At 45.4% G+C, this 17848-nt stretch overlaps 1 protein-coding gene and 2 long non-coding RNA genes across 6 annotated transcripts; 1 reads left to right on the top strand and 2 right to left on the bottom strand.

Annotated features, from left to right (window-relative positions):
- Positions 1-4186: 4186 nt before the first annotated feature.
- LOC123161165 (uncharacterized) lies at positions 4187-9729 on the bottom strand. Of its 4 annotated transcripts, XR_006480569.1 has the most exons (8): positions 9657-9671; positions 9254-9398; positions 8266-9113; positions 7932-8020; positions 7148-7702; positions 6912-7059; positions 6472-6654; positions 4187-4593 (listed from the first exon to the last, which is right to left on the bottom strand). It is a non-coding gene; the product is annotated as an uncharacterized lncRNA (long non-coding RNA). The 4 variants fall into 4 exon arrangements; XR_006480568.1 differs by having other exon boundaries at positions 6912-7702; positions 9657-9729; XR_006480571.1 differs by having other exon boundaries at positions 6912-7702; positions 8266-9059; positions 9657-9729.
- Positions 9730-9857: 128 nt separating this feature from the next.
- Positions 9858-11084, bottom strand: LOC123161166 (uncharacterized). Its single transcript, XR_006480572.1, has 4 exons — positions 10772-11084; positions 10295-10693; positions 10126-10193; positions 9858-9948 (listed from the first exon to the last, which is right to left on the bottom strand). It is a non-coding gene; the product is annotated as an uncharacterized lncRNA (long non-coding RNA).
- A 2677-nt stretch (positions 11085-13761) lies between these two features.
- On the top strand, positions 13762-15761 carry LOC123158352 (BTB/POZ and MATH domain-containing protein 2-like). The gene is made up of 2 exons (XM_044576380.1): positions 13762-14573; positions 15527-15761. Exons 1-2 carry the CDS (start codon positions 13762-13764, stop codon positions 15759-15761), a joined length of 1047 nt encoding a protein of 348 aa, XP_044432315.1.
- Positions 15762-17848: the final 2087 nt, after the last annotated feature.

Here is a 17848-nt window from a genome sequence, read left to right as displayed (position 1 = left end):
GCCCTTCTCGGAAGAAGTAAAAGCCCTACGTCTCGGAGCCCTGAGGCGGTCGAGTGGATTATGTGTATATGTGTTACAAGAGTCCGAACCCTTCTGCCTGTCGAGGGGGGTGGCTTATATAGAGTGCGCCAGGACCCCTGCCAGTCCACGTAATGAAGGGGTTTAAGTACATTATAAGTCTGGGGCGTTACTGGTAACGCCCCGCATAAAGTGCCTTAACTATCATTAAGTCTTATTCAATTACAGGCCGTTGCAGTGCAGAGTGCCTCCTGACCTTCTGGTGGTCGAGTGTATCTTCATGGTCGAGTGAGTCTCCATGGTCGAGTCCTTCCAGTCAGTCGAGTGAGTTCCTCGTTGGTCGACTGGAAGGTGATCTCTTCTAAGGGTGCCCTTGGGTAGGACATCTAGGTCAGGCCTGTGACCCTACCCTAGGTACATGAATCCATCATCGCTCACGGCCCCAAACGATGTGTGCAGGGTTCCCGAGCCCACCATCCGGGTGCCACTCGGTACACCAGGCCACGTGTGCCTAGTCTGTCACAAGCCCACCCTGCCGGGTGCCACTTGGTAGAAAAATAGCACTACCTACAAACACCAGAAACTAGTTGCGACTCATGGACAAAGAACAAGGGTGATTAAGAAGCCGAGAGGGTCAATTAAGGATCCCAATGAGTGGTAGTAGATGTTCATGGATCACAAACACAGAACTCAGTTCCTGAGGACGGCTGCAATGAGACAACCCACCATGTACTCCTACATGGCCTCTCACCGCTACCTTTACCAAATCGTGTTCACACACTTAGCTCACACACAGTAGGACATGTTCACACACCTCCAATTCATCCTCGATGAATTAGACCTGACTCAACTCTAAGCAGTAGCAGGCATGACAAACAAGCATGAATGAGTAGGCACAACAGGGCTCAAACAACTCGTACTCATGCTAGTGGGTTTCATCTATTTACTGTGGCAATGACAGGTCATGCAGAGGATAAAGGGGTTCAACTACCGCAGCAAGTAACAGTTGTATCGTTGTTGTCCTAATGCAGTAAAATAGAGCAGGAGCGAGAGAGTAGGATTGTATCGGAATGAACAAGGGGGTTTTGCTTGCCTGGCACTTCTGAAGATAATATAGTTCTTCATCGGTGTCATCGAACTCATCGTCGGTACGTCGTCTACTGAGAGGGGACAAACACCGGCAACACAGAAGGAAACACCATCAATGCAATGCAACAATATGATGCATGAATGTGACATGGCAATATGCTTGTGTTTTGAGCTAATGCAACTAGCAACAAAGTTAAATGAAGTTGGTTTGAACCCTAAGTTCAAATCCAAACTCCATATGTGAAGTTTAAATGCCATTATATGATTTGTGCTAAACAGCAGATATAAGTTGTTCTAACATGCATGAAAATGGTACAGATGGATAGATTGGATTTTTCTGATCATTTTTCATATATAATTTATTTTATTTGGAGTTACGGTTGAATTTCTATGATTTTTAGAAGTTTATACTATTTTCTGGAATTTTCTGAATAAAAATAAATCCAGAAAAAGGTTTAACTGCGTCAGCATGACGTAGGTGTGATGTCAGCAGGTCAACAGGCCGGGTCCAGGTCAAACCTGACGGCCAGGACCCACAAGTCAGTGACTGTGGCTAATCCTAATATAAATTAAACTTAACCTAGTTTAATTAGTCGGGCCGGCCCGCATGTCAGTGACTATTAGGGGAATTAGTGGTGATTAACACCTAACCAAGCAACCATGTCACCCCGCCAGAGTTTGGCCGGCGGTGACCTCAAGGCGCGGCGGAAACTCGCCGGGAAACTGCTACGGGGCTTGGTTTTGCGCGTGGTTTGCGTCTACGGATAGCTGAAGGTGCGCCGCATCCAACTGGGCGAGCGGCAGCGGCTGTGGTGGCCGGAGCTCGCCGGAAACGAGCTCGCGGCGGCGCCGGAGCTCTCGGTCACGATGGGGCTATGGCTTAGAGGTCGAAAGCGACCAGGGGAGCAGGGGAAAACGACTCAGGGGCTCACCGTGAGTCCGTTTGAAGGGTCAGTGGGCTCGAGGGTGGCCGGAGTTGAGCGGGGCGGCGAGGCGGATCTCCGGCAGCCGAGGAGGAGAGAAGCATCGGGGCGGCGCTTCGGGGCCCTTCCGGTCGCGTGGCTCGGTGAGGAGGTAGGGAACGAGGTGGCGGAGCTCGAGGATAGCTCAGGGCGGCTCGGGGATGGCCGTGGCCGTGGTGGTGTTCGTCGGCGGCGACGGCTGCGCTCAGAAGAGGAAACAGAGGAGGGAGAAGAGGTCGAGAGAGAGAGCAGAGAGCGAGGGGAGTGGGAGAGAGGGACCGGGGTAGCGCGTGGCGTCGTCCAGACGCGTCGGGGAGGCGGCAGGCAGGCAGGAGGTGGCCAGGGGCGAGCGCGCGCGCGGGCGACACGCCTCTGCCTACTGGCAGAGGTTGAGGACGACCGCTTTGGCCAGTGGGCTGGGCCAGCTGGAGGGGCTGGGCCAGGTGGGCTGCCAGGTAAGTCAGGTGGGTCTCTCTCTCTCTTCTCGTTTATTTGTTTCTGTTTTCTTTTTTTTGTAATCTTTGTGGCTTTTCTAAAAATACCTAGACCCTTTAAAAAATCACCAAACTGTACATACCCACTGTATATAATATATACAACATGAAACATTTCAGTTTAGGATTATTTGGGCTTTTAAAATATTTACTAGCATTTAAATCCCAAATTCAAATAACATATGATTTAATTCAGAAATCCAGAATGGCCTAGAGATATGTGCATCATTTTTGGCAGAGGCTTTCACCCTTAACAAAAATCATGAACTTTTCTAAAGGGGCATTTGGGTTCGTTGAAAATATTTTTTATTGAACCTAGTTGAATTCAATTGGTGCTAGGGTTTCAACAATCCCCATTTCAACTTTCAAAGAAATTTAGACATGATGCATGGATGCTTGTGCAACTATTTACAATCAAATTCTAGGGCTGTGACATATAAGTTTTTTATCTCTTATTTTTTCACACCTAATATACATTTTTCATATACATCAGGAACCTTTTTTATGTACATGTTTAATATTTCATAAATAGATTTTTTTGTAAATACATGTTATAGTGTCTACTTTTTCATACACGTTGTACTTTTGTCGTGTACATGAGGAATAATTTTTTATATTTGTCTAACGTTTAAAAATACATGCTTAATATTTGTATAAATATATTTTCGATGTCTACCTCTTCATGCACGTTATATATATATTGTATACATCAGAAAAAAATAAATACACATTTAACTTTTTAAAATACTTGATTATCATTTTTGAAAAAAAAATATGTAAAGGGTTTTTCATAATACAGATATATAGTCTTTGAAAGTATAAACAAAAGTAAAAAAAGAAAGCAAAAAATGAACGAAATATGGAAGCAGCTTGAGCTCGGCGAATAAGGAACTCGTTTCCATTGGCAAGGACCGGCGGCACCTGAATTTTTGAACGTGTGTTCCGCTAGTTTTGTTTTTTCTTGTTTTGAGGTTTGTATTTTGACTGTTGCCGATACTTTGTAGCTTCTTTTGTTCTTTTCATCTTTTGGCCACAAGAAGGACTTACTGATTTGGCCACAATAGCACTTGAGAGTAAGTGTTCGAGACAATTTATTATGAGAATTCTATTGAAGATTTAATTTCAAAGAAATTCTGAAAGAATGGTGCTACTCTTTTTTTTTTTGCGAGGAGAAAGAATGGTGCTACTTTTTTAGATAAAGAAAAGAATATTTTTGTTCAAATAAAGATTATGCGAACATTAGGTACGATCCTTAATAGATCCCACTGCTATGTAACACGTTATAACATAAACATTATTGTCATTCCATTTTTATAAGTAAGGTAGGTCTCATTCTAGAGTTTGACACATGCCCCTTTTTCGCAAAAAAAGTTCAGATCTATTATAAAAGTTCTTCGCAAGTACAAAGTACCTCAAACATGGCAAAAATTATATCGAGGTCCATAGATCACCGAACAACCACTACCGCCGCCAGAACGAGCTGCCGACGGGCCGCTGTCGCCACTCCCCTACTGCAACCGGCTTGATCTTGTCGATGGCTGCTGGGAGTCTTCGAGCACGAGCCCTTAAGGACCAGCGCCCTGGAGTCGTAGTCGTCACCGTCAAACCCTTGAAGAATAAATCTGAAGCAACTGACAACAAATCTCGCTGTCGCGACACGCGGCGAGAAATCCTAACCTCGCCGCTTCAAGGAGACGGAAGAAATCTATGTTGGAGCTCCTCGACTACATCCAGATGGGCGAACTCAAGGAGGATCAGAGCCCGGAACACAAACTCACAGAATAGGCCTTGCCATCCGCCTGAGCGCGGCACCTGCAAGGGCTAACAAACCCTAACCTAAACTACTAGTCGAAACACAATTCCTATCCACGCCACTGGCCGCCATAGCAGCAAGTAGAGGGGAGGCCAATCCGCGGGTTTGCCGATGAAGCCTGGAGGGGAGAGTTTGTCCTAAGAGGAGAAAACGTTTGGAGAGAAAAGCCTTGCTTCACAATAGTTTGGCACATACCCCTGATTTTTCTGGCCCGGCCCTGCTCATCGTGAAGGCGAATAGAGAGGGTCAATGTGGTCAGAAAATAATCTAAATTACCAAATAATTTATGTAAGTTTGGATTAGTTTCCTGGTTTCTACTCCCTCCGTTTTCTAATATATGACCTTATAGCTATTTCAAAAAATTAATTGCATACATAATAAAATGAGCGAACATACATACTAAAATGTGTCTAGATACATATTTTTAGAAATGGAGGAAGACCCCCGGTCTCTGCATCTGAACGATGCATGCCGCCACTTTATTAATTATTCACACAAGACCTTACAAAGTCATACAAAAGTAAGACTAAAGCCACCGTCTAGGCAACATCTGTCGCTACTCCTATCCAATTGATTAAGGGATGCTGATAGTCTGGCCCTAATACCAAACAGACCTCGCAGCTAAACCTAACATCTAAGACCTGAGGTCCCAACCAGGACGCCTGCCGGGTATGGGGCACCCACAGTCCGGCGCACTCCTCAACCTGGATGCCAGCCGGGTATGAGGCCGTCGCAGCCACCTGCCAACAATCCATCTTTAGTGCTGTACTGCTGCATGTACCTTTACCCGGTCTAGCTGCCGTCGACGCCACCACGACGCCAGACAACGCCACCATCCTGCGCTCGTCCATCATCACATGCCCAACGGCGAGACCCCGCTGCTCCATGCCGCTGAGACCCGCCGTTGTCGACGTGTCAGATACCACGCCGCTCCTCCTCTTGTCCCCTCCAGCCAACACTTGCTCCAAAACGATGCCCCCAAGAGGGAGAACGACATCAAAACATCACCATCGTCTGATCCAGTAGATCCAGATCTAGGATTTCCCCCGGAACCTTCCGATTAGGTTGACGTGACCTGCAACGACGATGCCTCAAGAAGGGAACGACGTCCGAGACGCCGCCATCGTCCGACCGCAGTCAGTCGCGATTTTCACCGGAGGCCACATCGTCCCGATCTCGCGGTTGGCTGGAACCGAGCGGTGCCCACCGCCGAACCGGTGACGCCGCCGCCGATCCGGTCACGCCACCACCATGCGACGCCCCCGATGGAGATCCCGATCTAGATCGAAGAAGACGACCTTGACCGAAACCCCGCCACCAGCGCCACTGCACCGCGCCACCTCCTCCTAGCCCAGTCGCCGCCGGATCCAGCCGTCCCCGCCTCCGGGAGACCAGCCGGATGAGGCGCCCCTTATCCCCGATCAGCCGACCCGCGTCGCCGCCACGAGGACCAGAGGAAGGAGGGAGTGCCTCGCCGCCGCCCGCGCCGCACGGGCTTCGCCCGGCAGGCGCACTCCGGCGGCGGCGAGGGGATGGAGACGTTGACGAGCGGGCGTCGCTGGCGGCCGATTTGGATCTCCCGAGACGTGCACGCGGAGCGCGTCGCGGGAGCCTGTTTCTCAGCGCGTCGCGGGAGCCTGACTGTATGACATGACAAAAAGCTAAAAGGTTTTATATTAGGGAACGGAGGAAGTACTAGTTTGAGTCAGTTTGGTTCGTCTAAGCCTTTGCATGTTTGTTTGTTTGTTTTTCCCATGGCTGAGCGTTTGCATGTTGCCATGTACGTACAGCTCCCACAGAGTCCATAGTGCAGTTCGCATGGAATTCGAGTAAGTTTTTTTTTTTTTGAGGGAATTCGAGTAAGTTTTGTTTAGCCCTAAAAGTGAGTCCAAAGTAATCAAAGTGGCCTGGAGTAGTTTTGGAAAGTGACGTGTCCGTCCCGCAAGATGTTTAGATGTGGATTCGGAGTAGGTTAGCTCTGAAATACACATGCATACGGAGCCCTATAACCAGATTGTACTTGAACTACTAAAGTACTGTAATATATTTGCAGATTTGAGAAGAAATAAAGAAGAAAGAGAGACACCGGACGTACCTTTGGCTAAATCCCTGGCTTAAAGTTTCGGAAATGTTAACGCCCACACGCGTGGGCGTTTGCACATCGCCCACACGCCTCCATCACCACTCATTTTGCCATGTACTAGGGGTTGGGGCGCCTCTTGATAGAAAGTTGGGGCGGTGCCAAGTGGGAGCCGCCCCTTCCACTCTCCTATTTACACTAAAATTATCATAGTTGGTATAAAGATTCAGACAAGTGATTCAACGAACTTTCACAAAATATTCGAAGCTAATTCAACATTGATCGGTCACTGATTCAGTAATGAAATTATACTTTCTAACTAAAATACAACATTTCTTACTAATATGCGGAGCAGCTTTAGCATTGATTAATCGCTGGCTCAGGAAAATAACTTCTGGTTGCTATTTAAACTACTATGGTAAAGGGATTCAACTCTACATTTAGTCAACTCTCACCATAGTGCCTCTTTTTTCTATTCAATGAGAATATGCACATTCCTTCCTCCTTCGAATGACAACAACAGGTAGCACACAAGCAAGCTTCTAGCATCATCTCCTAATGTTCTCTTCAGGTATTTCAGTTCTTCACTGCCTTGCAACCAACCTATAGGAACCCAAAAGAGCAAGCTAGGATGGGAGTGGAGGTGAACCAAATCAAAAATGCAAGGGAGATAAAAGGAAGTATGGGTCACCTGGTTTGAATGAATGTGTGGTCACCTGAAGATCTGATTCCTTGCCCGCATCAGAAACTCTTCCTCTCCCAAGGATTTGTGTTCAAGAAACAACTCAATATAAAAAAAGTGCATTACCCTACAGTTTTTACTCCCAACCAAATCGACCATCCTTCAGTTTCAATACATCGATCTAATTTGAGTCTTTTGAGATACCCCAAATATGATTTTAGGTGAATAAGCAGATATGAACAAAAACACGTTGTAGACACGTTTTTCAGTTGGGATTCAAGAGAAACATGCTTATATGCAAATAATGAGTATGAAAGCCTGCTTCATTATATTGGACAAATCATAACAGACATGTTTATTATCCCAGATCACATAATTATTATTAAGCATGTAACATATGCACATACATGCTTTGACGAAGACGAAACCGACCTGAAGATTAGGCAGCTTTGCGGCTCATCCATCCACCATGGGGGACCCTATGCCGCCTTCGCGAACCCAACCTTCATGTTGCCATAGTCGAATACAGCATGGTAGGCTCCCATGAATATATCACCCAGGATCCTACAACAGCAAGTCCTCACTGTTAGAGTCAGCACAGCAGTTTTGTGGAACATTCGCTTCCAGTATTTCAGAGGTGTTTAGCGCTCCCAACGACTGCAGATAAATCTCACAGATCAAGAAACCTTAATTACTAACCCGTCTGTGTTATGAGAGTGCAATAGTACACTAAGAAGAGGTCAATGTCGATAAAAGCAGAAGGCTCTGAGAACATAAGCCACGCATAATTTACCGGATAGGTCCATAGGGAGGAGGAAAGTCCAAGGCTATGAATCCACTCATGCACTGGGTAGCATCTCCATCACCAATCTTTAGAATGTACTAACCAACAGAAATCAAAAGTGAAATAAAGTCAGCTTACTGCAAATTAAACGAGAGCAACAGAATATACAAATCTGAACGTATGACAACCACTTGCATAAAGCACTCAGAATTTTGCCTAAAAAGTAATAGCAGTCCCCTATATGTAACCTTCGCCACCATTTTGTACACTATGATCTCTGCAGCCACAGGTTTTTGTTTTCTTTCCAGTCGTACTAAACATTATGAACAGCGCACGTACTTACCGCAGATGATTTCTCCGGATGCTCGTCGTCGTCGTGCTGTGGAGCATGTGTTGAGAGAATTGTTACTGTGAGAAATAAGAAAGATATTTGTTTGTAATGGAAACGACATATATGAGATTGAATAGAATACAACATAATATTGAGGTAATTCAATTATGCAGTCTGAGAGGAGAGTAACCGGGTAAGCAGTAGTGATAAAACTTTACCATGTGTGTTCTTGACAAATTGCGCACACAGATAATCAGGCATACATCTTGTACTAAGTGGAATTAGCTAGTACTGGACTCCCTTCACAGAATGGCACATACAGGTAATGAGGCATGGATCTCACAGTGAAAAGAAAAGGTAATAGTACACTGAGTGAGTCCAATTGTAGGATCAAATAGGAAGATAGAGTGCAGGGAATGAAAATGAAATGGTATCAGTTTATATGATGGGGACCGAGCAATGATGTATGTAAAATTGTGACTAAGCACACGCTGTGTGTCGATGCACTTCCTTAGATAGATTTCACATTTTTTAGGATTGAACAAATTCTTGAAATGAAAGCAGCTTCTTTTGATTCAGTTCTGTATAAGTTTTCTATGGAACATGTTGATGCATGAGTATGGATGAAACGATGTGACTTACAAGTTTCATGTCATTGTCAAAACAGATTCTTACAGATTGAAAATATAAGATTTAGGCAGAAAAAAACCTTCTATTACCGGCTGAGTTCATTGAAGGCTTGTTGTTCCTTGAAAATCTGTTGACCTATCTACTGGATTACTTTGTCTGAAAGCTAACGGAATCTCCTGTCAAAACATTGCAGTATGCTCAACTTGATTGTTTTTCTTGATGCAGTATTCCTACATATTCAAGGAACATGCTTATGACAATTTTGAGAGAATATTGTTGATAGTAGAAAGATATATAGATGCAGGTGATCAACCTAATCACAAAAATTATGGCTAAAACCTGACATCAGAAAATTGCAAGAGAGGCTAACCATGGCTGAAACGTATTGATCAGCTTGTTCCTTTGATCTGAGTCTGAAACAGGGATCATTTTATGAACTTTGCAGCAGTTATGATAATATGATAGTACCACTGAGGCTCATGAAGATCATCCCTTCCCATCCTCTTATCTTCATGCTGAAAAAGCACATTTTCTGTCAGCTATAATTAGTATTCCCAAGCATGTACCATAAAAGGGAAGCAAGCCATCTTCAGTTAGTTTACAATGTTCTCATCGGGCTGTGGTTCTGATGGTAAGCTCAGTAGTAAAATAGAACAACACCGTTTTATGATAATGCAAAGAACAAAAATATGGATTTAAAGTTATCGAGCACTGCTAGGAAAATATTGTCTTGAAGAAAGAAAGGTAAGAAAGCAATAAAGCAAGTGTTGAACCTGTAAAAATATCCTCCAAGCTTTGCCAAATTAGAATAAAGCTGATTTTCCTTTTTGAGAGTTTGATAACAATCTGCAATGCATCAAAAAAGGATTAGACTTGACAATAAAAGAAATATCTGCTCCTTTTATAGTCGAAGGACAGGCTTGCATCGACAAAAATACAAAAAACATAGAATTTGCTAGTGTAAGGAACTTGCTATGATACACTGCCGGTGTAAGGAATTTGCAGTGATACACTGAATCTCCACTGGCAGAACAAAGAAGCGCCAATCTGCGGAGATCGTACAGCCTGAGACATAAAAATGGAAGGAACTCGTTAGGGCGGAAACATTAATCCAAAAAAACTTCATCTGCACTGACCATGCAAGACGTAAACTGAAACAGCCAGACTGTTTCAACATTCTAGAGAATCAGAAAAAGCTCTAAGACTATGACACTAAACAAACGACGGCCAATAGATTCTCACCAGCCTTGCAAACAATTGGACAAATACTTCGTCTCCATTGATTGATTACATTTTGCTGGCCCTCTCATCTATCAAATCGAAAATTCCAAAAGTCACTATCAAGAAAAAACAGTATCCATTTGGGAACTTGAATCCAGAACCGGGGAAACAGAGGAAGGAGTCATCATACCAGAGATCCGTCATGGAATGGCTCTTTCCGCCGCCACCTGTCGTTCTACACAAACTCATGGACCGTGAATTAACTACTGAACCAACTTCAAAACCCTAGAAATTAAGGGAGGGGGGAGGAGGAAGACCAGACCGTCAAGAAGGTTGCTGCCGGGGGAAGGGACCAAGGGACGGCACAGATGGCGTCGTAGCCGTCGCCGACGAGCTAGCGGCACTGCAGCTCACCGCCGGGCCAATCGAAAAGCACGGGAAAAGAATGGGGAACGCAGCGACGGCGCGAGTCGTATGTGAGGGAGAGGCAGAGGGTTGAGACGGCGTGAGCTGGCCACCCGCACTCGCCGCCGACGGCGAGCTCCAGTCGAGAAGCTCATCGCACGCTCGAGCCGCCCTACTCTGCCTCCTGCAGTCCTTCCGATGGCCATGAATGGTGAGGAGGAGAGGTTGCAGAGGGGGCATGGAGGAGAGGAACAACACGAACCGCGGGGAATCAGGCGCCTGGCTTCTTCCTCGGCTTTGTCGCACCTCCGAGAACCAATAATCGAGAGGCTGCCCCTTCCACCGGCCGGCCGCCTCTCCACCCGCGACGCTCTATCTATCGATCCATTGGGAGGCATGGCGCGAGCTTGGCCTTGAGGAGGAGCCAACACAGCTTCTTGAGGTCGATGTCCGGCAGTCCGGGTGCAGGTAGAGCCCCAGCACGCCCGTGTGGCGCTCGTCCACTTCCGGCGGCGGCCGCCGCCGCCGGGATTTGGGGTGGCCGACATGTAGTTGGGGGACTTTTTTTGACGGGACATGGAGTTGGGGAAAAATCCTATAAGACCCGGGTCGTACACAGCGATCGTGAGACCCACTTGGGCCGAGGACACCTGGCAAGATCGAATCTCAACGCACACACGCCAGTTTCCTCAGCCTCGCCGAATCCCCCAAATCCTCAGGCCATGCGGCACATGGCGCTTCCTCCTCGCCCCATCCGCACATGTCGCCCGTCAGATGCTCTGTCACGTCGCGCGGTCAGTCATGGTGAAGAACAAGAACGAGCTGTTGTCGACGGCGGCGGAGCGGCACGACGGTGCTCATCCTCACAGCAGGCACACCGGCTACTCGTCCAGCCTCTCCATGACGTTGTGGAATCGTTTATGGCGACGAACTATAGGCCACCCATCACACCTTGTGGGGATTGACCGATTGATCTTCTTTAGTGTCGGAAACATGGATCTGAAGATGGATGTGTGTAATGGTAGTGCTTGTCACTGTAAATTCAGTTGATTGATGTAAGAATTGTAATTTTTCACCATGTAATCTGTCAATTTTAATTTTTGCCCCATTATAACGGTCGAAGCTCTGGAAGTTGTAAGTTTCAATTGAAACTGGTCTGATAATCCCCTAGGAAAAATGATCTGATGATCAGTTGTATCTGTTTGGTTCTCTTTATTTTCTTGTATCTATCTCTACAACTTTCTACCATCCCTATAAGCAGTATGAACTGCTGATGCCAGGGGCTTCAAATACCAGGAGCAGGCAACTGCAACAATACACATTGCAGATTTTACAGGAGCTTCAAAAGGCTCGGCATTTGTCATGATTCTGTTTATCTCTTTATTCAACAAACAAGTAGGCAGCAATACACATCTCAGATTGTATTATTGGATATTAAAAAAAAACTTCATCACAAGAGCTTCAAATACCAAGAGCTTTTATACACAAGGAACTTCAAATACCAGGAGCTTTTATACAAATACCAGGAGCTTTTAGTCATAGTGTACATCAAATTCATTTATACAATACATTTGCTCCACAATCTGCATCAACTATCCTATCTTAACTTAGAAATTTTTGAAGAAAAATGTACAAAGCATCAACCATCCTAAACTACATGACAGAGGCATGCACAACAGCATATTTGAGTTGGAGATCTGCTGATCTTTTTGCTGGCTCATCTATCTTCCTTTTGCCTTTTGATGGTCATCTTCAGTGTTGACAGAACAACATGTGCCAAGATGCAGCCAGCAGCTCCAGCCCCATGTGCCAAGATGCGTCCAGTAGGTCAAACGTCAAGTAACCCGGCCAAATCCGACGGAGCCAAACTGAGAAGGGTGGCCATGGACGAAGCGCCGGTGGGTAGCAATGGACGAGCAGAGGAGTTTGCGAGCTGCCAGGGCGCCGTGGAAAGCGGTCGTGAACGGCAGGGGAGAGCTGCGGGGGGCGCTGGCCGCGGCCGCGGCGTGCTTGCCGGAGAAGCGAGCAGACGAGTTGCGCTCAAGGGCGAGCTGCCGGAGCGCCGAGGAACGCAGTCGTGGTCGTGGGCGGCGGCGGCGAGCGAACGGGAGAAGGAAAGGGGACTGAGGATTTGGGGGATTCGGCGAGGCTGACGGGAATCAGGAGGAAACTAGCCTGCGTGCGTTGAGATTCGGTCTTGCCAAGTGTCCTCAGCCCAAGTGGGTCTCACGATCGCCCTGTACGACCCGGGTCTTATAGGATTTTTTTCCGGCGTTGCGTGCTGAGAGGAAAAGGAAAGGGGAAAGCCGCAGGAAGTTTCCTTCAAGGTGGCCCTCTCTCTTCTCTCGCCCAATAACGAGCTTGCGTCGGCACGTTTTTGTCTGCAGCTAATCCGACGTGGACTGCGTGAGAGCACGCCCCTGATGCACACGTTAATGTGTTTGATGAATAGATGACATCAGCAGAATTTTTTTTTATTTTCGGTTTAAACTAAAGTTGCCATGTGGCAATTTTAGTTTCTACATCATGGCAATTTTAGTATTTTGATGATGGCAACTCCAGTACTTTGACCGTGAAAATTATTTTTTGTATGAACCATGGCAATTTTACGTGCATGTATTATGGCAATTTTAGTTTATGGTTCATGGCAAATCTAGTTTCTTAATTCTCCGTTTTATAAATGTCAAAATTTACTTTTAAATGTAGAAGAAAATAGCTGAAACATATCATGGCAACTTCAGTGTAAACATCATGGCAATTCATATGCAATAGACATGACAACTTTTAATCAAAAAAAATTTCATCAAAACATATCAACATGGGATCTAGTTTCGAAGATCTCATCGCGAGGGATTTAATGGTGAAAATGAATTTTCAATCAGATTTTTCGTTTAAGAGATAAAACATTTTAAAAACTGAAAATCCAAAAAGATTCCTACATGCATGCATGCGATGACGTGGCAATCTGTTTACATTAGAGACGTGTGGTGCGTCTCCGTTCCTGCCACACGTGTGGCAGTTAGCGCGACCCTAAAGTTTCAAGTTTTGGAGCACGTGGTGTTCGTGCGATTTTGGTGTCAACCATATATACTTCGGGCGAAATCCAACAAAGGTGATCGACCACTCTCGTTTTCAACAAGGTTCGTTGGTTTTAGTTGCAATCTTGTGATGGGTAATTTTGCCCTGCTCCACCATTGATTACCTCCTCAACCCCAACCTGTTCCACTTCCTCAGGATCTCCTCTCTCTGGCCATGGCAAATACCTGCACAAACTTCACCGATACCGTACGCTTTGTGCGGCTGTTCAAGATCGATGGTTTCGACATGATGTCCTCGACCCTACGCGACAATGAGTGCATCACATCCAGGTGGTGCATCAATGGGTATGAGTGGGAGATCCATTGCTACCCACCTAGGTGGGCGTGTGATTGGGTAGCAGTCAAGCTTATGTTGGTTAGTGAAGCCGGCACTGTGGCTGTGAGGGCGAACCTAAGCTGTCTCCTGGTACATCCGGTGATGCAAGGAGGTGTATCACAGTTTGAAAAGAGCGTGTCACATGTGTTCAAAAGCCACAAAGATTGCTCGAATCGAGTCAAGCTCGTGCAAAAATCATCTATACCAGCGCCGGCTCATCCCAAGGATGATTACTTGATTGTGCAGTGCACCATCACAGTTTTGAAGGAACGGACGGACGTGGCAGCCGCGGTGCCCGTACCGGCCTCCAACCTGCCCCAACACTTCGGGGACCTCTTGCAACGTGGGACCGGAGCCGACATCACATTTGTTGTGTCGGGCGAGTCATTTGCTGCTCACAAGGTCATACTCGCTGCTAGGTCGCCTGTTCTCATGGCCGAGTTCTTTGGGTACATGAGGGAGGCGAGTGCTCAAAGCATCATGATAAAGGACATGGAGGCGGCAGTATTCAAGGCAATGCTGCACTTCATCTACACTGACACGGTGCCTGAACTTGATCGGGAGCTGGAGGCAGTGGAGACGATGGCTCAGCATCTGCTTGTGGCGGCTGACAGGTATGGGTTGGACCGGCTCAAGGTTATCTGCGAGCAGTGGCGGAGCGTGACCAAAGCATAAGAGGGGGCCAACTCTACATAAAAACACACGTCATGTATGAAAACACACAGGACATGGAACAGATTTATGAGATAGTTAGAAGACCTTGTTTTACTGTGTGTATCTTAGTTATGCAGAGGCTAGGTGTAGGTTGTTTTCTTACCCCATTACTGCTACCTAAATCAAAAATTTGATGCAAAATTTACAATGCATCAAATTTTGTACTCACTCCGTCCCATAATATAAGAACGTTTTTGACACTAGTGTAGTGTTAAAAACGTTCTTATATTTCGGGACAAAGGAAGTAGCAGTTAACTAATGGAGTGGACATCCAAATGAATAAACTATCATCACGCTTCAGTTCACAATCATCAATCAACTAATCTAGAACAAGGACAATCAGTCTGTAACCAAGAACTACTACTGAAAAGTCTGCAAGTCTGTATTTTAACAAGTCTAGGCATTACTGCACTAACGAGTAACCAAGGGTGTAGCACATGGGCGTCGGTGGCGTGACGGTGTGGGTGTGCGGTTCCAATCGAGCAGGTCCAGTGCGTCGAGCGTGGGTGCGCAGCTTCACGGCGTCATGGCGTGAGGCTGCAACTGAGGAGGGGATTGAGGAGAGGTCAGAAGAATAGAGGAGTTCTGGTTTCAGAGGTATCAATCGCTCAAATCAGGTCGGCAGACGGCAGGTCGCCATGGCCATGGAGAATTGGAGACCGAGTGGAGGAGTGGAGGCACGGGGAGTTGGGGAAGAAGGCTGGAGGTCGACGAGTGTGCAGATAGGCAACAACAGTCCTCGGTCAAAATTTTGTTTTTTAGGCAATAATATAGACGGTCCTAATAAATACAATGGGGCCTAATAAACCCGGACGGAGGGAGTAGTTTGTTTTTTGCAATTTTGGAAGGGGGGGTCGCAGCCAGTTTCGCCTCCACTACCCTCCGCCAGTGTCTGCGAGGGAGCATTATCTGGTGGCATCAACGTTGACACGGTGGCGACGACTCTGACTTTGGCTGAGCAGCACAACTGTTCGCACCTTAAGGCTAAGTGTGTTGAGTTTATCATCAGCACTCCTGCGATCCTTGATGCCGTGGTGGCGACGGAGGGGTATAAGCATCTGGAGACAAGCTGCCCCGCAGTGCTTACTAGCATTGTCCTTTCCATGCGTGGGAGAAGGAACTGAAACGTAGCTAGGGGCTTAAGTTCCACTTGAGTCTATGTTTTACTATTTCTTCACCTTCAGTGCATGACCTTGTAGAACTAACTTATGCCATCCTCTCTTTTGCATAATGATCATCTATGCCCAACTTCTATATATATTGTAATTGCCGAGGTGCATTTGCTCTTACTATTATTTTGGCATATATGACTGCTGCATTGCTTAGTACCCCTATACTTGGAATTCAAAATAAATCATTCAAAATGGGTGTTTTGGAGGCCAAAAATCTTGAAAATAATAATCAATATTCCAACTTTTCAGTTTAAAAAAAATCTGAAAAATTGTACATGTATATACAATTATGTAATGTATATGCAAGTAAAATTTCACAATGAACTACCTTAAATTGTGAGTTGCACCAAAAAAAAATTGAGGAAGTTGAGAATGAACAATGCATATGCTGAGAAGCCACATAATTGTTTATTTTTACGTAGCTCCCATTTTAAAGTATTTCATCATGAAAATTTACGCACACGTGCATAATGTGTCTGGGTGTATGTCTATTTTCTTTAGAATTTTTTGAAACATAAATGTATGACTTTCGAATTTTTCAAATTTGGCCTGCGTGGAGATCCTCCTCCTGATTTAACATTTTCGATGAGGACTTCAATATAAATGACCTTTGCAAGTATTATGGTTCGACTGTTCAAATGGATTGTTATATTATTTGTCCTATCGATTAACAACTCGTCAAAGTTGAAAAATGGATAAGTAACTGATCAATTCATGTAGCTGCCGGTTTGACATGATTTCATTCATACTCAAATCACAGTGTTATGGCCAAAGACAAATGAAATCTTGTGACAATCTTGCTAAATTTTCACATACAACATAGTAGGAGTTTTCTTTTTCAAAGAACATATGCATGACAATTGCATGTATATTCAACTAGCGGTTTTAATATGGGTTCTCCTTTTGGTAGGTTTAGGATTTTTGGTGAGGGCAGAAAGGTGGTAGTGGAGTCCCCTGAAGAGCTTCACGAAAACAATGAGGTGTACCACAGATTTTCTTTTTGAGCGGGACACCGTGGAGTTACCCGGCCGGTTTGGCTTGTGTTTTTAAGAGCGGAGCTGTTCTGGGGCGCCCACGTACGTAATGGTTGGAACACCATCCACCATTGTGCTACTATCAGCGAAAAACTAGCATGTTATATCGTTGTTAATCAAGGAAAAAATATCTCGCTATACAAAATAGTGCCGCCCTTTGAAATACTCTATTAGCATGCTATAGCGCACTATAGCGTGCAATTAGGACACATTGTGCATTGATCTATATAGCGAGGCAATTCTCTATATGCTATAGCACGCTATTTTTTAGACCTCTTCCAATGCAAATATGCTTAGATGAGGTGCTAAGTGCATTAGATACCTTTCCGGCGATGCGCTTTCAGTGAGAGGAGATGTTCCTATCGACGACGAGGCGCCTACGGTGACTTCATAAATTTCAAGATGACAATGCCGGCTCAGTCTCTCGATGGTGCCTCATAGGGATAGGGTGCGCACGTGTGCGTTCATAGGGGTGAGTGTATGCACGTATGTATGAGTGCTTGCGCCTGTACTGATGTTCAAAAAAATGCATTAGTAGTAAATACCTTAGCAACTCAACTCTCCAATGCATAGGTGCTTAATTGTGGTTGCTAAGCATATTTTATTTAATGAGTTGGCACCTAAAGTATTTTATGCATTGGTCAAGTTGTTTCATTTAAGTGGTTTGCCTAGGTTCACGCGCTTGGCATTGGTTCTTCCTGGGGTCATTAAAGTCCTATCTCACCTTCTTAATTGTTGTGTCATATGTCATTTTTTTGCTTATGTGGCATATGCTTAGCACCTGTCCACCGTGGAGCACTGCAAATGGCGTTATAGTGTCGCTCACTAAATAAATTTATTTATAGTGTCTCGCTAATTGCACGCTAACAGTCTATCTTGTCATAGCACGCTATGTTTTTTTTCATTATCTATTTTATCAGGGCATGTACAATGGTTGATAAGACAATCTTATCTTAAATCTTGCATGTAATTTAGAGATGACAAAAAACAATGTCTACAATGGGT

Source organism: Triticum aestivum, chromosome 7B (genome assembly GCF_018294505.1).
Source record: "Triticum aestivum cultivar Chinese Spring chromosome 7B, IWGSC CS RefSeq v2.1, whole genome shotgun sequence".
NCBI classification, from domain to species: domain Eukaryota; kingdom Viridiplantae; phylum Streptophyta; class Magnoliopsida; order Poales; family Poaceae; genus Triticum; species Triticum aestivum.
This window is presented reverse-complemented; position numbering and strand designations above follow the sequence as displayed.